This window comes from Canis lupus, chromosome 22 (assembly GCF_048164855.1).
Source record: "Canis lupus baileyi chromosome 22, mCanLup2.hap1, whole genome shotgun sequence".
NCBI lineage: Eukaryota > Metazoa > Chordata > Mammalia > Carnivora > Canidae > Canis > Canis lupus.
Genome location: NC_132859.1, coordinates 40,795,617 through 40,811,668, shown reverse-complemented (window position 1 = coordinate 40,811,668; position 16,052 = coordinate 40,795,617). Strand labels below are relative to the sequence as shown.

General features: G+C 57.5%; 2 protein-coding genes across 10 annotated transcripts in view; one reads left to right on the top strand and one right to left on the bottom strand.

Moving 5' to 3' along the window:
- The first annotated feature begins 630 nt into the window (after nt 1-630).
- KLHL40 (kelch like family member 40) lies at nt 631-8,500 on the top strand. Of its 2 annotated transcripts, XM_072793165.1 has the most exons (7): nt 631-700; nt 1,826-3,074; nt 4,193-4,353; nt 4,748-4,855; nt 5,015-5,200; nt 6,958-7,104; nt 7,947-8,500. In XM_072793165.1, the coding sequence occupies exons 2-7, from the start codon at nt 1,908-1,910 to the stop codon at nt 8,056-8,058; spliced, it is 1,881 nt and encodes a 626-aa protein (XP_072649266.1). In that variant the 5' UTR covers nt 631-700; nt 1,826-1,907; the 3' UTR covers nt 8,059-8,500. The 2 variants fall into 2 exon arrangements, with proteins under 2 accessions (XP_072649266.1, XP_072649265.1); XM_072793164.1 differs by lacking the exon at nt 631-700 and having other exon boundaries at nt 1,178-3,074.
- A 221-nt stretch (nt 8,501-8,721) lies between these two features.
- Nucleotides 8,722-16,052, bottom strand: part of LOC140614177 (protein-cysteine N-palmitoyltransferase HHAT-like protein) — a 66,297-nt gene continuing 58,966 nt past the window's right edge. For 7 of the 8 annotated variants that reach the window (XM_072793152.1, XM_072793153.1, XM_072793160.1 and 4 more), the window contains 11 exons: nt 15,665-15,783; nt 15,228-15,295; nt 14,563-14,676; nt 14,253-14,447; nt 13,707-13,916; nt 13,191-13,362; nt 12,571-12,715; nt 12,413-12,448; nt 9,689-9,890; nt 9,164-9,305; nt 8,722-8,963 (listed from right to left, as the gene is read on the bottom strand). In XM_072793152.1, the coding sequence (XP_072649253.1) occupies nt 8,839-8,963; nt 9,164-9,305; nt 9,689-9,890; nt 12,413-12,448; nt 12,571-12,715; nt 13,191-13,362; nt 13,707-13,916; nt 14,253-14,447; nt 14,563-14,676; nt 15,228-15,295; nt 15,665-15,783 (1,528 nt within the window). In that variant the 3' untranslated portion in view covers nt 8,722-8,838. The remainder of the gene's footprint in view (nt 8,964-9,163; nt 9,306-9,688; nt 9,891-12,412; nt 12,449-12,570; nt 12,716-13,190; nt 13,363-13,706; nt 13,917-14,252; nt 14,448-14,562; nt 14,677-15,227; nt 15,296-15,664; nt 15,784-16,052) is intronic. The other variant, XM_072793154.1, reaches the window with a different exon arrangement.

The following is a 16,052-nucleotide window of genomic DNA, read 5'->3' as shown; positions in this document are numbered from 1 at the left end:
ATTGGTGAGAAGCAGTATGGTAGGGAGAGATTCCCACAGTCTTTGGAGGTGAGCAGATCTGCTTTGAATCCTGGCTCTGCCACTTGTCAGCTATGAGATTGGCCAAATTGCTCAGCCTCTCAGTGCCTGAGCTACTCTCTGATGGTGCTTGTTGGAAATGCCCTACAGTTGGGGGCTGGGCTGGAACCCCGGGAGTGAGACTTGGTCCTTTCCACAAGACGGACAGGACTACCTCCAGGACCTGCCCGGCTGCTGTGCCTCTCTCTAAGACCTGCCGGTGGGGTGAGCAAATGATGGCTGAATGCACTGCTCAGGAGGGACAGGCAGTGACATCTCTGAGATCACAAAAGGGGAGGTGACTCAGCCCTGGCCCATCCTGGCCCCTCAAGCCTGAGGTTATAAACAAGTGACTCAGAGGAATGATGGGAGAATGCCCCATAACAGTTCACACCAGTGTCCTGGGGGCTAAATTTAACCCACAGCTGCAGCTTCTGGCACTTTGGGAACAAGTTAATCTTGGTGGCTGAGGCTGGTGTGTGTGTGTGTGTGTGTGTGTGTGTGTGTGTGGCGGGGGGGCGGGGCGGGGGGCAGAGGGTGGTAAGGAATCCAAAGAAGGCTGGGCATCAGAACTGGCTATCCTGTGCCTCTACCCTGGACACCCCTTAGACAGAAGACAAGGTGCAAGGGCCCCAAAGCCAAGGTAGGCTCAATCAAGCTTAGTATGGATCAGGGACAGTGAGCATAGACAGCTATCCTGGAACATTAAACTCTTAGAGTGTTATTTTTTGAACACTAGAATCCAGAATGTCACTCCCCTAGAATGTGAAAACCCTGGGAGTTTAAATACCTAGAATAGTTGAATCCCAGGAAATTACTTTTCTAGCCCGTCTGACACCTTGCAATGCTAAAACCCAGTGACAGTGTACCCCCAGGGACCCACTCAGTGCTTCTGAACCTCAGCAGCACTGTAACTGAGACGTTTAGAATCGAACCCATCCAACTCCCATTGTGTAGAAAGGGAAACTGAGGCTCAACGGAGCCATGTGACCTGTGCAGGCCCTTCAGAAAAGCTGTGACCCTCTTTACCCAAGGCATCCTCTTGCCGTCTTGGTCTAAGGACGGTCTTTGATCCTGGAGTAGAAAGGGGTAAAGCTCTTTCCATTTTAGTTAGTTTTTTTTTTTTTTTTTTTTTTTTTTTTTTAAGATTTTATCTATGATTCATGAGACACACAGAGAGGCCGAGACATAGGCAGAGGGAGAAGCAGGCTCCCTGCGGGGAGCCCAATTTGGGACTCAGTCCCAGGACCCTGGGGTCATGCCCTGAGCCAAAGGCAGATGCTGAGCCACTCAGGCGTCCTAGCTCTTCCCACTTTTAAATGTGAGGCAACAAGGTCCCCAATGACTGGATGTCTTTCCAAGCTCATCCAACAGGAAACCCAGGCACAGTGTACCCAGGGGAGTCTGGGGTGAGATATACTCCAGGGAGGAAGACAGAAAGTCCCAGAAGGCAGGAAGGGAGGGAGACCCTGGAAGAGTGACACCAGTGCTTCTCCTTATGAGGACTAAGGGGCAGAGCTTGCTCATCCCTTCCCCTCAGGGGCACCGCCTGACCACGCAATGTGATCAAAGCCTTGCCTCGCTCCATTTAGAAATGAGGCAGCGAGGGCCTCAGGGGCCCAGGTACCCCACCCCTGCCCCATGAGCCCCTGGGCTGAGGCAAGGCCTCTCTGGGAGGGGGCCTCTGCCCAGCTGTCTGACCCCTCAGCGTCATGTGCAGGAAGCCGGGCAGCTCGCCTTACACGGCCTCGTCCACCTCTATATATAGCCCTGCGGAGACAGCTGCGGAGACTGCGTGACCCAGAAGGAAAGCAGGGGACCAGCGAGAGCAGGCCCCCGAGCCACCCACCATGACGCTGGGCTTGGAGCAGGCGGAGGAGCAGCGGCTGTACCAGCAGACGCTCCTGCAGGACGGGCTCAAGGACATGCTGGACCACGGCAAGTTCCTGGACTGCGTGGTGCGGGTCGGGGAGCGCGAGTTCCCGTGCCACCGCCTGGTGCTGGCCGCCTGCAGCCCCTACTTCCGAGCGCGCTTCCTGGCCGAGCCCGAGCGCGCGGGCGAGCTGCGGCTGGAGGAGGTGTCCCCGGACGTGGTGGCCCAGGTCCTGCACTACCTGTACACGTCGGAGATCGCGCTGGACGAGGCGAGCGTGCAGGACCTGTTCGCCGCCGCGCACCGCTTCCAGATCCCGTCCATCTTCACCATCTGCGTGTCCTTCCTGCAGAAGCGCCTCTGCCTGGCCAACTGCCTGGCGGTCTTCCGCCTCGGCCTCCTGCTCGACTGCGCGCGCCTGGCCGTGGCCGCCCGCGACTTCATCTGCGCGCGCTTCTCGCTCGTGTCGCGCGACGCCGACTTCCTCGGGCTCTCGGCCGACGAGCTCATCGCCATCATCTCCAGCGACGGCCTCAACGTGGAGAAGGAGGAGGCCGTGTTCGAGGCGGTGATGCGCTGGGCCGGCAGCGGCGACGCCAAGGCGCAGGAGGAGCGCCAGCGCGCGCTGCCCACCGTGTTCGAGAGCGTGCGCTGCCGCCTGCTGCCGCGCGCCTTCCTGGAGAGCCGCGTGGAGAAGCACCCTCTGGTGCGCGCCCAGCCCGAGCTGCTGCGCAAGGTGCAGATGGTGAAGGACGCGCACGAGGGCCGCCTCACGGTGCTGCGCAAGAAGAAGAAGGACAAGGGGAAGGAGGCGGCCGGGGCCAAGGCCGCTGACAAGGGCACGGACAAAGCCAAGGCAGAGGAGGACGAGGACGAGGACGAGGCGGAACGTATCATTCCCGGCATCCTCAACGACACCCTGCGCTTTGGCATGTTCCTGCAGGACCTCATCTTCATGATCAGTGAGGAGGGAGCCGTGGCCTATGACCCAGCAGCCAACGAGTGCTACTGTGCCTCCCTCTCCACTCAGATCCCTAAGAACCACGTGAGCCTGGTGACCAAGGAGAACCAGGTCTTTGTGGCTGGGGGCCTCTTCTACAACGAGGACAACAAAGAGGACCCCATGAGTGCTTACTTCTTACAGGTGCCTGCCCAGCCCTAGGAGGGGCAGACAGTGCTGGGTTCCGGGAACGGGGTGGGGTGGGGGTCAGCTTTGGGGCCCAGCAGAGGCTTGTGTCTACTTGTTGAGGGGTGTCATTGGGTTCTAGGATGAGATGTAGACCAGGGAGGTTGACTGACAGCCACTTGCCTGAAGGTGGAAGACAGTTATAGGCAGTGGACAATTAGCCGCATAACTCTGATGTCTCAGTTTCAGGGGAATGTGAGCCCCAGGATGGTCTGATATGTTGGAGGCCCTATCTCTGCACAGGGTTTGGGGTCAGGCACAGTGAGAAGGGGGAGCAAGGTCAGTGTAGGGGCCTGGGACAGGACCTTTGCATGAAGCCAGGACACATGAAGGGGAAGTTAGGTGCTTCTGCCTGAGGAATGGGGAACTAGAGACAGACAGAAATGAGCCCAGTGAGTGGTGTGCCCAGTGAGGCCTGACCAGGTGTGAGAAGGGCGAGGGACAGCTTGGTACCAGGGTTAAACTGGGGGCAGGGAGGCGGAGGGGCAGCTCCACCAGTTACCAGCCAAAGCCTATCACGGGCATTGTTTATTTTCTCTGGGCCTCCCTTTGTAACTGGGATATTTATTCTTCTTGCTTGATAAGGTTGTTTGAAGGTTACAGATGGTTATAAAGTGTTCATCAGCACATTGCTCAGCCTTCAGAAAACTTTCCAGAGAGATGAACCACAAATATGGTTGTGAGACTATGGAGGTATACAGGGTCGCAGACTTACACTAGATTTTAGGAGATGAGTGGCAGAGCTGTATTTGGAGGTTTTCTGTTTGGTGGGATGGGGTGGAAAACAGGACGGGAAGGCTTCAGTTTCGGATTTGTACGTGGGGGAAGGGACAGGGCTCTGCGTGGGGTGCCCCATCGTGGTGCTGTAATGCTGGTGCCGGGCGCCCACCTCCAGAGGGCCTCGGTAGTTCTCAGCCTGTTAGGAGGACAGGGCACTGTCTCCAGGGATGCCCTCCAGGCTTCGCTGGCCCTGCCTGGAGACCTGGCCTCCTCTGTGACCCGGGGAGGCCGGGCAGGGCTCACCTGGGGAAGGCGGGGCATGGGGGCCGGTGACTGAGTGGACCCCCGGCCCGCAGTTTGACCACCTGGACTCCGAGTGGTTGGGGATGCCGCCGCTGCCCTCGCCGCGCTGCCTCTTTGGCCTGGGAGAGGCTCTCAACTCCATCTACGTGGTCGGCGGCCGAGAGCTCAAGGACGGCGAGCGCAGCCTAGACTCGGTCATGTGCTACGACCGGCTGTGAGCGGGGAGCGGAGGGCGGGCTGGGGCGGGGCGTGGTCGGGGGGCGGGGCTTGGGCGGGACCGGGCCGTGGTCGAGGGGCGGGGCTTAGGGGCGGGGCGGGGCCGGGGCGGGGCTTAGGGGCGGGGCTGGGCGTGGCGAAGCCCGCGGGGGGCGACCAGGGCGCGGACCGCGGCGCGGTGGGGGCCAGACAGAGCCCGAGCCCAGGGCCGCGCCGGGAGGCGGGCTTGGAAGGGGGCGGGGCGGTTGGCAGCGGGGTGGGAGCGGGGACCCGACAGGTGCCGGTAATGCATCGGGTACACCCCAAATACGTGTTGGGTGGGTGGGTGAAAGCAGAGACAGGGACCCAGCGCACCCTGAACCCGGCGCTCGCCCCACTGCGTGCTCCTCCAGGTCGTTCAAATGGGGCGAATCGGACCCGCTGCCTTACGCGGTGTACGGCCACGCGGTGCTCTCCCACATGGACCTGGTCTACGTCCTTGGCGGCAAAGGCAGTGACAGGTGAGGCTCGGGCCTGGAGCGAGCGCGGGCGCAGGGTGCAGGCTCGAGCGGGAGCACAGCGTCCCGGGCCGCCAGGGACTGGGTCGGGGCGACGGCACCAGACGGAGGGGCGCGGGGCTGGGGCTTCCTCCCTCTCACTCCCTGTCCCCCACCCCCCAGGAAGTGCCTGAAGAAGATGTGTGTCTATGATCCTAAGAAGTTCGAGTGGAAGGAGCTGGCACCCATGCAGACTGCCCGCTCCCTCTTCGGGGCCACCATTCATGATGGCCGCATTTTTGTAGCGGCCGGGGTCACAGATACGGGGCTGACCAGCTCAGCTGAAGTGTACAGCATCGCAGACAACAAGTACGGCTGTTGGCCGCCCCTCCCACTGGGAGCCAGGGACTGCGAGGGCCCCATTGTGACCGGCGCACTGTGACTGCTTTGGACCTGTTGCCTCTCTCCATGAGTGCCCTGGCAGGACCATAGTCACTGCTCCTGGGGGTCTGCTGCTGAGCTTGGACATCAGCACAGAAATAGCCTCTCTCTCCTAAGCAGCAACGAGGCTGGCTTCCCCCACAATTTGGGGCAAGGGTTAGGGGCCAGCCTGGTCTGCAGGAGAGAGCTCCAGGGGTGGGGTGGGAGGTGCCAGCTTCCTCATTCAGACTCATACCCCGGGCAGTGGCCTGGTGCTAGGGATACAGTAGTGACCAAAACAGAAGTTGCTCTTGCCCTGGGAGAAAACTGAGCTGGCAATCTATTTGGACTTAGCCAGCAAAAAGGATGGCGGGAGAAGGATGCCCCAGGCAAAGGAAAGTTGGTGCCAAGGCAGTTAGGAGAAAATGAGGCAGGCCCTTTGGAGGAAAGGTCATAGCTCAGGTCAGATAGGGTATGGTGGGCGAAGGGAGGTTTGGGGCTGGAGAAGTGGCAAGCAGGGCAGAGGGACTTAACCCTGAGGGCAGTGAAATGCCTGTGACGGGTTTTAGGCTCACATCTGTGTTTTATTAGGCAACAGCGGATGTAGAGAACAGATTAGAGGTTTCCCAGGAGGCAGGGGTGCAGCTGTAAAGCAGCAGGAGGTAGTGGTGGCCTGGAGATGGGGGCACAGCAGAGATGGGGCAGAGGGGATGCACCAGAGAAAGACACAGGCTAGTGCTGCTCACACTGTGATGTATACACAAATCCTCTTAGGATCATGTTAAAATGCATTTTCTCATTCTCAGGCCTGGGGACGGGCCTGAGTGTGTATTTCTAACAACCCTTCCCTTAGGTGATGCTGGTGCTGCTGGTCCATGGGCCACACTTTGAGTAGCAAAAGCTTAGGAGATAGAAAAAAAAAAAACCCAGAATTTAGAGATTGATTGAATGTTGGGGATAAGAGGGAGAAGTGGATGCTTCTGAGGAACCATTGGGGTTAGATGGGAAATATGAGGGTCCAGTTAGGACATGTGGATTTGAAGGACCTGGGAGTGTCCAAGAGGAGCCCATTAGGGCAGAGAGAATGCTGAACTGGGGAGATCTGGGGCCAACAGTAAATGGAGGGGACAGGCTCCCTCAGGAGAAAGAGGGAGAAGCTGAGGCCTGAGCCCTGAGGGATCGTGGGGGCTGATGCATTATCCAGGAAGGAGTCTGAGGACATGAGAGACTAGGCAGGTGGGAGATGAGAATGTCACATCAGCAGAGGTGTGTCCTGTGCCTGGATTTTATGCTCTGTGGTGACTGTGGACTGGAGAGCTGTTTTGGAGGGTAGGGATGGAAATTGGGCAGTGAAGAGGGGAAGAAGGATGGGGCAGGGGTACCAGGGAGGACAGCTCAGGGCAGCAGAGGTAGCGAACAAGGAAGAATTAGTTCAGGAGCAAAGGAGAGTCAGTGGGGAGATCCATGGTGGATTGTACCGGGCTGAATGCAATGACCAGCGGACCAGGAAGGGAGATGGGAGAGGTAGGAGAACAGGGTACACCAGAGGGCCGTGCTGGGAGGGGCAGGACACTGGAGGTCGTGCAGGGAGCATGGGTGCCTGGGATTTGGGTTTCTAAGGGGTGTAGTTGAAGCTGTGGGCACTGGGGCTACAGAGCTGAGGCCCCTGGGTGATGTACCTCTTCACACCCCCTCCTCCCCACCAGGTGGGCATCCTTTGAGGCCTTCCCGCAAGAACGCAGCTCACTCAGCCTGGTCAGCCTCGCGGGCACCCTCTATGCCATTGGTGGCTTTGCCACGCTGGAGACTGAGTCTGGAGAGTTGGTCCCCACAGAGCTAAACGACATCTGGAGGTGAGCCAGAGCCCAGGGCGGTGAGGGAAAAGCCTAGCAAGGCTGATGCCCCTCAGTGGTGCCTGGCAAGCTCATCTGGGGGTGGGGTGATCCCTCTTCCAGGGGGTCCCGTGGGGAAGGGATGGCAGACATGCCTTGCTCAGCCCGGTTCTTTCCGGTTTGGCTGGCACAGTCCTGGTTTGCTCACAGGGCACCATGTCTCACTGTGGAGCGTCAAGTATGCTGCAGTCAGGAGCTGCCCCAAGCCTAGGGCACAGACCCACAGAAACAGGCCCCAGGGAGTAGAGGGTCCCCTGAAGAGGCAGCCAGATCTTTCCTCCCCGCTCCGCCCTTGGGTGCTCATGCTGGAGTGGAGAGCTGGGGCCAGGATTGAGAAGAAGCTGGACTCCAACTTCTCAGAGCCATGGCTTTCCACGCTGACCCTTCCTGGGTGTGGAAAAGGTGTCAGTGTCTGGGGCTCCTGCCACACCTTCAGTTATTCCCACTGCTGCAGGCCTGGGGGCGGGTGGGTCTTGGGGGTCTCCTGGAGTGCTGCATACAGAACTCTCCAGAGAAGGGGCTGTGGGGATTGTAGGCCTTCCTGAAGGTGTGGCATTCCCTGAGAGGTGACCCTTCCTGGAAAGGGAGGTGGCTGTTCTTTGGAGGTGGGCCTTTGAGGGGCCCCCTTTCCCAAGGCATGAGAGTTCTCCAGGACCTGACCTTTCTGGAGAGGGGCCTGGGGCTGTGGGGACACTCCAGAGGTAGGCCTAGTAGACTCAGCTGCCCCTCCCCACTGTGGCACACACTGCACTACTAGGCTGACCGGGCTCTGTGGCTCTGTCCCCACTCCCTCCCACCCCCAGATATAACGAGGACGAGAAGAAGTGGGAGGGTGTCCTGCGGGAGATTGCCTATGCAGCCGGTGCCACCTTCCTCCCTGTGCGACTCAACGTGCTGCGCCTGACCAAGATGTGACCAGCGCAGGGGGTCTGAACCGAGCAGCCCTCCCATCCTGTGGCCACACAAGCCCAGGCTTCTAGGGGCTCCAGAGAGGAGGCCGGGAGAGGCTAGAGCCCACCTGGATCCTGTTGTGCCACCAGGGCGCTGCTTCAGCAGGGGAGGGGAATCGCTGCCCAGTCCTGGCCTTTCCAGCAGGGACCAGGAGCTTTGGGGCTCTCTGGTATCTCCATGTCCCTGGTCTCCTTGTTCCATGAGCCAGAACCACAGGGATGTGTTCCCAAGCTGCGTTCTAGGCCAGTCCCAGCCAGCCTGTGTGGAGGTGAATTTACCCACAGGACTCTGTCTCCTTGCCTGTCAGATGGGGAGTGTCCCTCTCAAGCGCACCCCGCAGCCTGGATGAGTCACCTTCCTTAAGAGGAATAAAGTGCCTTCTGAGCAAGTAGCTCAGGGTCTGAAATCAGGTACTCCGAGAGTCAGTGGCCAGGTGGTTGGAGATTCCGGGTGTCAATGTCAGTTGCTGGGTTGCCCAGGTCGGTGGGCTCCGCACCCCATGTGGGTATCTCCTCCACATCCTGGAAGCCTGACCCCCCTCCCTGTAACCCAGAACCTCCACCTCTTCATTCATCATGGACAGAGAGCCAGGAGATTGCTAGTGGAAGGGATAGGGAACAGCCAGACTATGGTAGAAAGGTCTTTTATTCTATGGGTCAGGTCCCGTCTGGCCTGGCCTGGCCTGGGCCTGGGCTTGGGAATAGCTGCGCAGAGCCATCCTTCGTCCCTCCTTCCTCCTCCCACCTACTCCAGCTTCTCTTTGTCCTGCTTCTGGTCCTCCTCTAGTGCCATGGTTCTCTCTCGCTCCTTCACCAGCTGGACACCACAGTAGGTGACAAATAGGACAGCCAGAGTGGTCTGGGGGAACCCTGTGTGGGGAAGAGGTCATCGATGCCCGGGAGCAGGACCCCATCCTCAGTGACTCTTCTTCTAATGGCTCTCCCCACCTGATTGCCCACCCCCACTGAGCCCCTGGGGTGTTGGGGTGGGGTGGGGGCCTTTCAGAAGGTCACAGACCTCAAGGTTGATGCCTGGCATTTCCTGTGTCCACAACCCCCCTGGGCCTCACCTGTGAGTAGCAGTCGCCTGGCAACCAGCTCTGTGAATTCAAGGCTGTTCAGGCTTACAAGGTTGTACATGATGATGGCCCAGAAGTTCATGGCTCCGAACAGGGCCCGGACCCTGCGAGACATCTGCTCCGACAAAGAGGCCTGCCCAGTCCAGGGAAGCATTGGCAGTGGGACGAGAGGGCCAGGGGAAAGAGGACATGCTTGGTCAGAGGCCCTGCCCACATGGCTACCCTGGGTCCTGGGCATGTGCTTGGGTCTCTGAAAGTCCCCAGGTCAGCCCTCCCTCATTGTTAAAGATGGGAATACTGAGTACCAGAGAGATGGGAGGGCCTGACCAACACAGCCTGGCCCAGGTGCCCACACCCCACAGAAGGGGGTGCTAGATACCTGCAGGGGGAGCCATTGCCCTGACAACAGGGACGTTGTGTTGAGAAAGTTCTGGACTGGGGGCCAAATGTGAGAGCAGTAGTGCCACCCTCTGCAGTGATCCAGCCAACTCCTGCCCCAGACCTCCTGCCACTCACCTCAATTTGTGCTAGGGGCCCCCACTCTGCCAGCTTCTGCACCCAGAGCTCAAAGTTGAGGCCAAAGCAGTTAAGGAATGACCACAGGTAAACAATATCACAAGGTCCAAGCCACAGAGTAGTGATGGCAAATGTGGCCACAGTGGCCCCCAGCTCTGGGATCACCTCGGAGTGCTCCCCACCAATGTGATCATACACATACCTGCAAGAAAGGCAGGAGAAAGGACCAGAGGGAATGTGGGGGAAGGCAGATAGGAGAGGGCCAAAGGGTACACAGCAGGGGCAGCCGCATTCAACAGTATCATCCTGGGCACATCCAGCATGCCTGACCCCAGGTGGCTGCTCCTCCTCTCCCAACTTCAGAATGTGGAAGGCTCAGCTTTGAACTTCATATCTCTTCATTCATTCCCGAAGTGATCTCATCCAGACCCAAGACTCTGAACCCTGTCTCTATGCTGATGAGCCCAAATCTGTGTCTTTAGCCTGCTCTCTTGCCTCATACATCCGTCACTAGACCTCTCACTTGGATGACTGATTCCCCCATCCCTGTCCAAACCCGCTGCATCCTCATCTCAGATAATGACACTTCCAGCCATTCAGTTGCATCTGGAAGCCTTGGCGCCATCTTGGACCGTCAGTTCTTCTCTCCACATCCAAGCCAGCAAGTTCTATGGGCTCCACACAGTCCTGACTGCTGCTTGCCACCCCCACTGCCACCACCCTTGTCCAGCAGGTCATCCCCTGCCATAGATTACTGCAAAAGTCTCTTAAGTCATTTCCGTGCTTCTGCCTTTGAACCCCTACCATCTGTTCTCCACACAGCAACAAGAGGCATCTCAAAGGGTATAAGTCAGATCACATGACTTCCCCAATCAAACCCTCCCCCAATGGCTCCCTATTGCAGTTAGACTAAACTACCTACCTACTAAGGCTAGGAGATCCCACGATGTCTGGTTTCTGCCACCCTCCCTGACTTCATCACCCACCATTTCCCTCTCATGTTGTCGCCTTACTTGCCTTCCCGTCCCTCCAACAAACACAGCTGGCTCCTGCCTCAAGCCTATGCACTTGTTCCTTCTTGAAATTCTCTTCCCTAGATTTCCTTATCACTCAAGTCTCAGTTTGAATATCATTGCACAGAGGCCTGCAGAGACCACAACTGTAGAAGCTTCTGTCCTGTGGCCGACCTCTATTCCATTACACTAGTTTCATTTTTTTCATAACACTTACCACTCTCTAAAATGATCTTATTTATGTGTTTGTTTACCTGTTTATGGTCTGTTTATCCCCAATAGACTGTAAACTCCAATTTAAGGCCTTTGTCATATTCACTGTTGTAAATCCCCAGTGCTCAGAACAGTGCCTGGCACATAGTAGGTACTCAATAAGTACTTGTTACATACATTCAGTAGAAGACCCACTGAGTAAGGCCTCTCCATGCCTAGACCTCTTCATTTCCAATGGTTTCTTCTCCACACCATCTCAGCCACCTGCTCCCATGGCCATACTCCCAACTTTGGCACTTGAATTTTCATTGCTTCCAAGTTACCATTCTCCCCCCATCCCCTCCAGATGTGGCCTCCCCCAAATCCAGTTCTTCAATCTCATTGATTCCTCCCCCTCTTCCTCACCTTGAGACTCTATCTTTACTGCCCTCTTTAACTGGCTTCAATTCAATAAGTCATCATTGTAAATAACCTAAAGCCCCTTATCCTTCACTTCTTCCTTCTTGCCTGTCTGGGAGAGCCTGATCACCTGCGTTCTTACTTGCACTCAAGAAGCTAAAATCTCACAACTTCACATATCGAAGTCCATATGTCCACTGCCTCCACCCCCACCTGGGCTCTCAATGCCAAGGTTTCTCTAGTCAGCTTCTTCTGCCATGCTCTGCAGTGGGTACTCCACCCTTATCACTTCCCCAGCTGTGAGTGCGTGTGGTGGGTGAGCTAGCCAAGAGGAAAGGTGGCACAGTGATGCACAACCCTGCATCTGTCAGCCGGTGACCTTGTCTCCTACTTCATGGAGAAAACTGAAGCCTTCAGGTGGATCCTTTACTTCTCTCCACTAACCTGACACCCTGTATCCATGCTAGCTTCTCTTTCTCCTCCCTGTCCTGAGGCTGAGCCTCTGCTTAGCACTGGTTCCATTGCCTCCTCCCTCCTTGGGGACCTCACCCTATCAATCACCCCTCTATCCTGCCTCCCCAACTTATAGTTCCTCTTAACAACCAACCGTGGCCCATTATTTGCTGTCTTAAGACACCTCACTTCTCCCTTTAGCAACTCCTCTGTCATCCCACTCAGTAGCTAGCTTCTGACAGCAGCCTGTGACCCAGCTGCCCCAGTCCTTTTAGCTCCAATCTCAGCTATACCTCTCCTCTTCTTGACTTTCTCTCCTTGGAACTTATGCACTCCTAAGGACTAAAGACCACCCTCCCACACTCAATGCTCAGAGCTGCATCCATCCTCCAGACTTCTCTGAACCCCAGACCTTCACACCCAACCACCACAAGGACCTCTCCCACTCCAACCATTTCTCTCATATCCAGTGCCCCACCCATATCCAAACCTCTGTCTTTCACCTAGACCTCTGTGACGACCTCCTTCTTCCTTCCTCTGGCCCAGGTCTTATCTTTTAAAGAGTGGACCATCTCTTCACTGCCGGGCTCAGATACCTGGCAGGATGACTGTGACCACTACCCCACTCCACCCCACCCCAACTCACTTGCAAAGCCAGTCGTTGATGCCACGGTCAAAGTGCCTGAGGAAGGAGAGCGGATGTGTGTGAATCAGCCAGGAAGACAGTTCCAGGGGAATAGGGGAAAAAGGCTAGTGGAAGGTGGGGACTGTAGGGGCGTGCCCCCCAGACCTCCTTGCACTCACGTTTCCGCGAAGACGTAGAGTGCTGTGATGCACTTGGGAGGCTGGGGTGGATCCAAGTGGTCGAGGCGTGCCACAGTGTTGACCACACCAAAGAGGACAGCCGCCTTCACCCAGTCATACACCAGATTTGAGTAGGCTAGGCCAGCTGGGGGCAGGGTATCATCACTGCCTGGAGGGCATCGTGCTGGTCTCCGCTCCCCAGATCCCCCAAATCATGGTGGTGAGGCACAGAGCCCGGCCCTCCCCTATGGCCTCTCTGGGCAGGTTGGCAGGTCTGGGGAGAGATCCTGGCCCCTGGTCCGCCCCCATGGAGACCTCACCCCCCCACACGTCCTAGGGGAGGAGCTGGGCCCGGCCCAACCCAGGGAGACCCCATCCAGGTGGTAGAAACTGTCCCAAGACCCTTGTGAGGTGGGCTCTGCCCCTACCTCTCTGGCTTCTCAGAACAAAGCTAACTCCAAGTCCTAGACATTTCAAAGAATAAATCCCAGCTCCCCCACCCTTGGATAGGTGCTGTGCCTTCTCTGGGTGTCAGCTTCCCCAGGAGTGATGCCAGGGGGTGCAGAGGGTCTGTCTTTCTGTCTTTCCCGGTCCCTGTTCTGTCCCGGATGCGCACCCACCGAGGGCGCTGTCCGGGAGGCGGTTGGCAAACTTGAGGTCACTGGGGATGGTGAGGATATAGAAGAAGTGGAAGAAGATGTCCACGGCTATGATGGTCACCACGCTGAGGCCGGCCTGGGCCCGGATGCGCCACAGCTCACCCTCTTGCCTCACCGGCTCCACCTGGCTCATCTGGGAGATGCAAAGTGTCTGAGTGGGGAGGCAAGCCCTGCTGGGGGAATCCTGTCTGAATGGGGAATCACCAACTGCCTGGGGATCTGAGGGTGAGGGGAAATGGGGCTTTATCCTGGCAGCCCTGCTTGAGAGTGGAGTCACCTTTCCACCCTTTGATCCCCGTCTGAGCAGGGAATGTGACCCATACTGGGGTCTGAGGAAGTAAGGTATTATGGCTTCATCTGGGAGTAATGCCTGGGGTGAGGACACAGCCTGCCCTGGGAGTCCTGGCTAAGATGGGAGCCCCTGTCTGAAGAGGAAGTCCCAGGCCTGTGCTGGAAGCTCACAGGGTGTCCCCTCACCTGGGCATGGAAGCGATCAAAGGTCATGATGGGCCCGAAGAAGAAGAAAGGCAGGTAGAAGTTGTACTTGAGCAGGTCAGCTAGGGAGTAGCGGCGGTCAGGGTGGGCACAGCTCTCCAGCGCAAAGCTGGTACAACGCAGCACTGTGAAACCGCTGCCCCCATGAAACAGCACCTCTTGAAGATCAAAAGTGCCTGTTACAAACCCGCTCTGGATGGGAGAGAACAGGCCGCCAGCTCACCAAGTGTCCCCACTCAGCTTCCCACAGGGGCCCAGCCTTGTCCTGCCCCTTCCTCTCTTGCAGAGCCAATCCACACTGGCCACTGAGTGCTAATTCGCATTAAGTGCTTGGATAGAGCAGGGAATGAGCTAGACACATCCCTGCTGTGGTGGAGGGGGGTATGTGCCACATTCAAAGGCTTAGAGACAGGTGGGAGAGTGAAGGAAATTCTTAGGGGAGATTCTGGAAGCAAGGGCTTTGGATGGGGTGAGAAGTTTGGGGTCCTATTTCTGTACCCTCCACCTTTGCCCCTCCCCAGTGCACACCTGCCAGGAGATTAGGGGATCCAGCTTGAAGGAGGCAAGGCTGACTAGACCCAGGCCAAGACAGAGCCAGGGCTGGCCCAAGAGTGAGGCCACATAGAGGCTGACACAGTGACCAAACAGCAGCAGCAGGTACCAAGGGCCCATCGTGCCCAGCACAGCCAGGGCCCCATACACAGCATACATCCAGGAGCGGAGCTGTGAACAGAGAGAAGGAATGGCTTATCTAACCATACAAATGGAGGTGGGACCCCAACCCTTGTAGCTTAGGGGAAGCTGGCAGGGGGGCTGGGGTGGCCCAGGTCCAGCTCACCTGGGGGGCAACCATCGTGCAGAGCTTAGCAAACAGCACATGTCCAGAGAGGGCGAAGACGATGACATTGCGGAAGGAGGTGAACCACATCACCCACTCGAAGTCAGCCACGTCCTGGAGTGGGCCCGGGCAGGTTAAGCAGGGGCAGGGGGCAGGATGGGCTGGCACTTGGGCTGATCAGAGTCCTAGTGCCTCCCCAGCCCCCGTTTTCTTGTGCATTAGAGGACAGCCATGGCTGGCAGGCCCTTGCCTTCCCCTCTGAGGGAAGTACCAGCCAGGTAGGTAGAAAGAAGCGAGGGGCCCGTGTGAGCTGCCCTACCCCTCAGAGCTCCCCCTCTTCAGCATATTGCCTGACATTCCAGCATTATGGCATTGTTCCTGGGAAAGATGGTGCTGGAAGCCCCTGCTGAAGCATGTCTCAGTTTAACTTTTCCTAAATGAGCAGTGTCTGGGGGCGGGTTTGATGTGGCCCCAGGAGGACACAGGTTGAATCAGTGAGAGAAACTGAAGGCTCTGGAGCTCAAGCCAGGGACCTTTCTCACTGTGAGCCCTCTGTTACATGGGAACATCTAGAATGGGGGGATAGTTGGGAAGGGTCTGGGATGAGAGAGACATGCCGGGGATTGGGGACCTCAGTCAGGGACACTGGGGCATGGGGGACCTACCATCTTCCGGCCAATGTACTCCCAGCCAGGTCGCACGGACTCCCGGAAGGCCTTCCTGTGGGCCCCATCTGAGAACAGAGTGTGGCCTCAGTGGGCGCTGGGGGGACTTCACACCCACACCTTTGCCTGCCCCTACAGCAAGGCTTGACCCCCACCTTACTGGGGAGGGAATGGGTCTAGGTCTCTCTGTGCCTCTTCTCTGTGGGTCTCACTGTGTCTCTTGGGCCAGGTCTCTGACTGTCTCCCTGAGTGTCTCAGTCTCTCTCTGGGGCCGGTCTCTGTCAGTGTCTTTCCTTGTGACTACACCTAGCTCAGTTCAGACCCCTGGAATATTCTGGGTCTGGAGTCTTTAAGTTTATGGCCTTGCTGGGTGGAAGCCTGAGGCCACAGGGAAAGAAGGGTCTCACCCACCCTGTGCTCCAGAGTCCGGCTGTTACCTTGTGAAGCTTCAAGGAGGCCTCGGCCAGCATAGGCCAGAGCCCCACTCAGCACCAGGGAGTACAAGCCCAGCTCCGCTGTGGGCAACGTGGTCCTGATGCCCATAGCCTCGATGGCACTGGGGGAGACAGATTGGGTGAGGGTATTGCCACCCCCCAGCCCCGCCTAGCCCCACAGAGGTGATGGGGATCCCATTCGGAAGAGAGATTGCCCCTCTTCCCCTTCAGGGATCTCATGTTATTATCCTACCCTTTCCCTTCCTGCCCCCACTCCCCCCTACTCCTCTTAGATGCCATAACATGGGGCTCCTCTTCCTAGCTGCTGCTCGAGCTCCCACCCTTCCCTTTGGAGGCTTTTGAAAGCATAATCTTGACTCTCAGCTTGCCT

Bases quoted from the DNA above. Each gene is read 5' to 3' on its own strand.
- KLHL40 (XM_072793165.1), top strand. From the start codon at position 1,908: ATGACGCTGGGCTTGGAGCAGGCGGAGGAGCAGCGGCTGTACCAGCAG. The intron at 4,856-5,014 runs GTGAGGCTCGGG...CCCACCCCCCAG, and splicing joins GGCGGCAAAGGCAGTGACAG to GAAGTGCCTGAAGAAGATGT. The intron at 5,201-6,957 runs GTACGGCTGTTG...CCTCCCCACCAG, and splicing joins TACAGCATCGCAGACAACAA to GTGGGCATCCTTTGAGGCCT.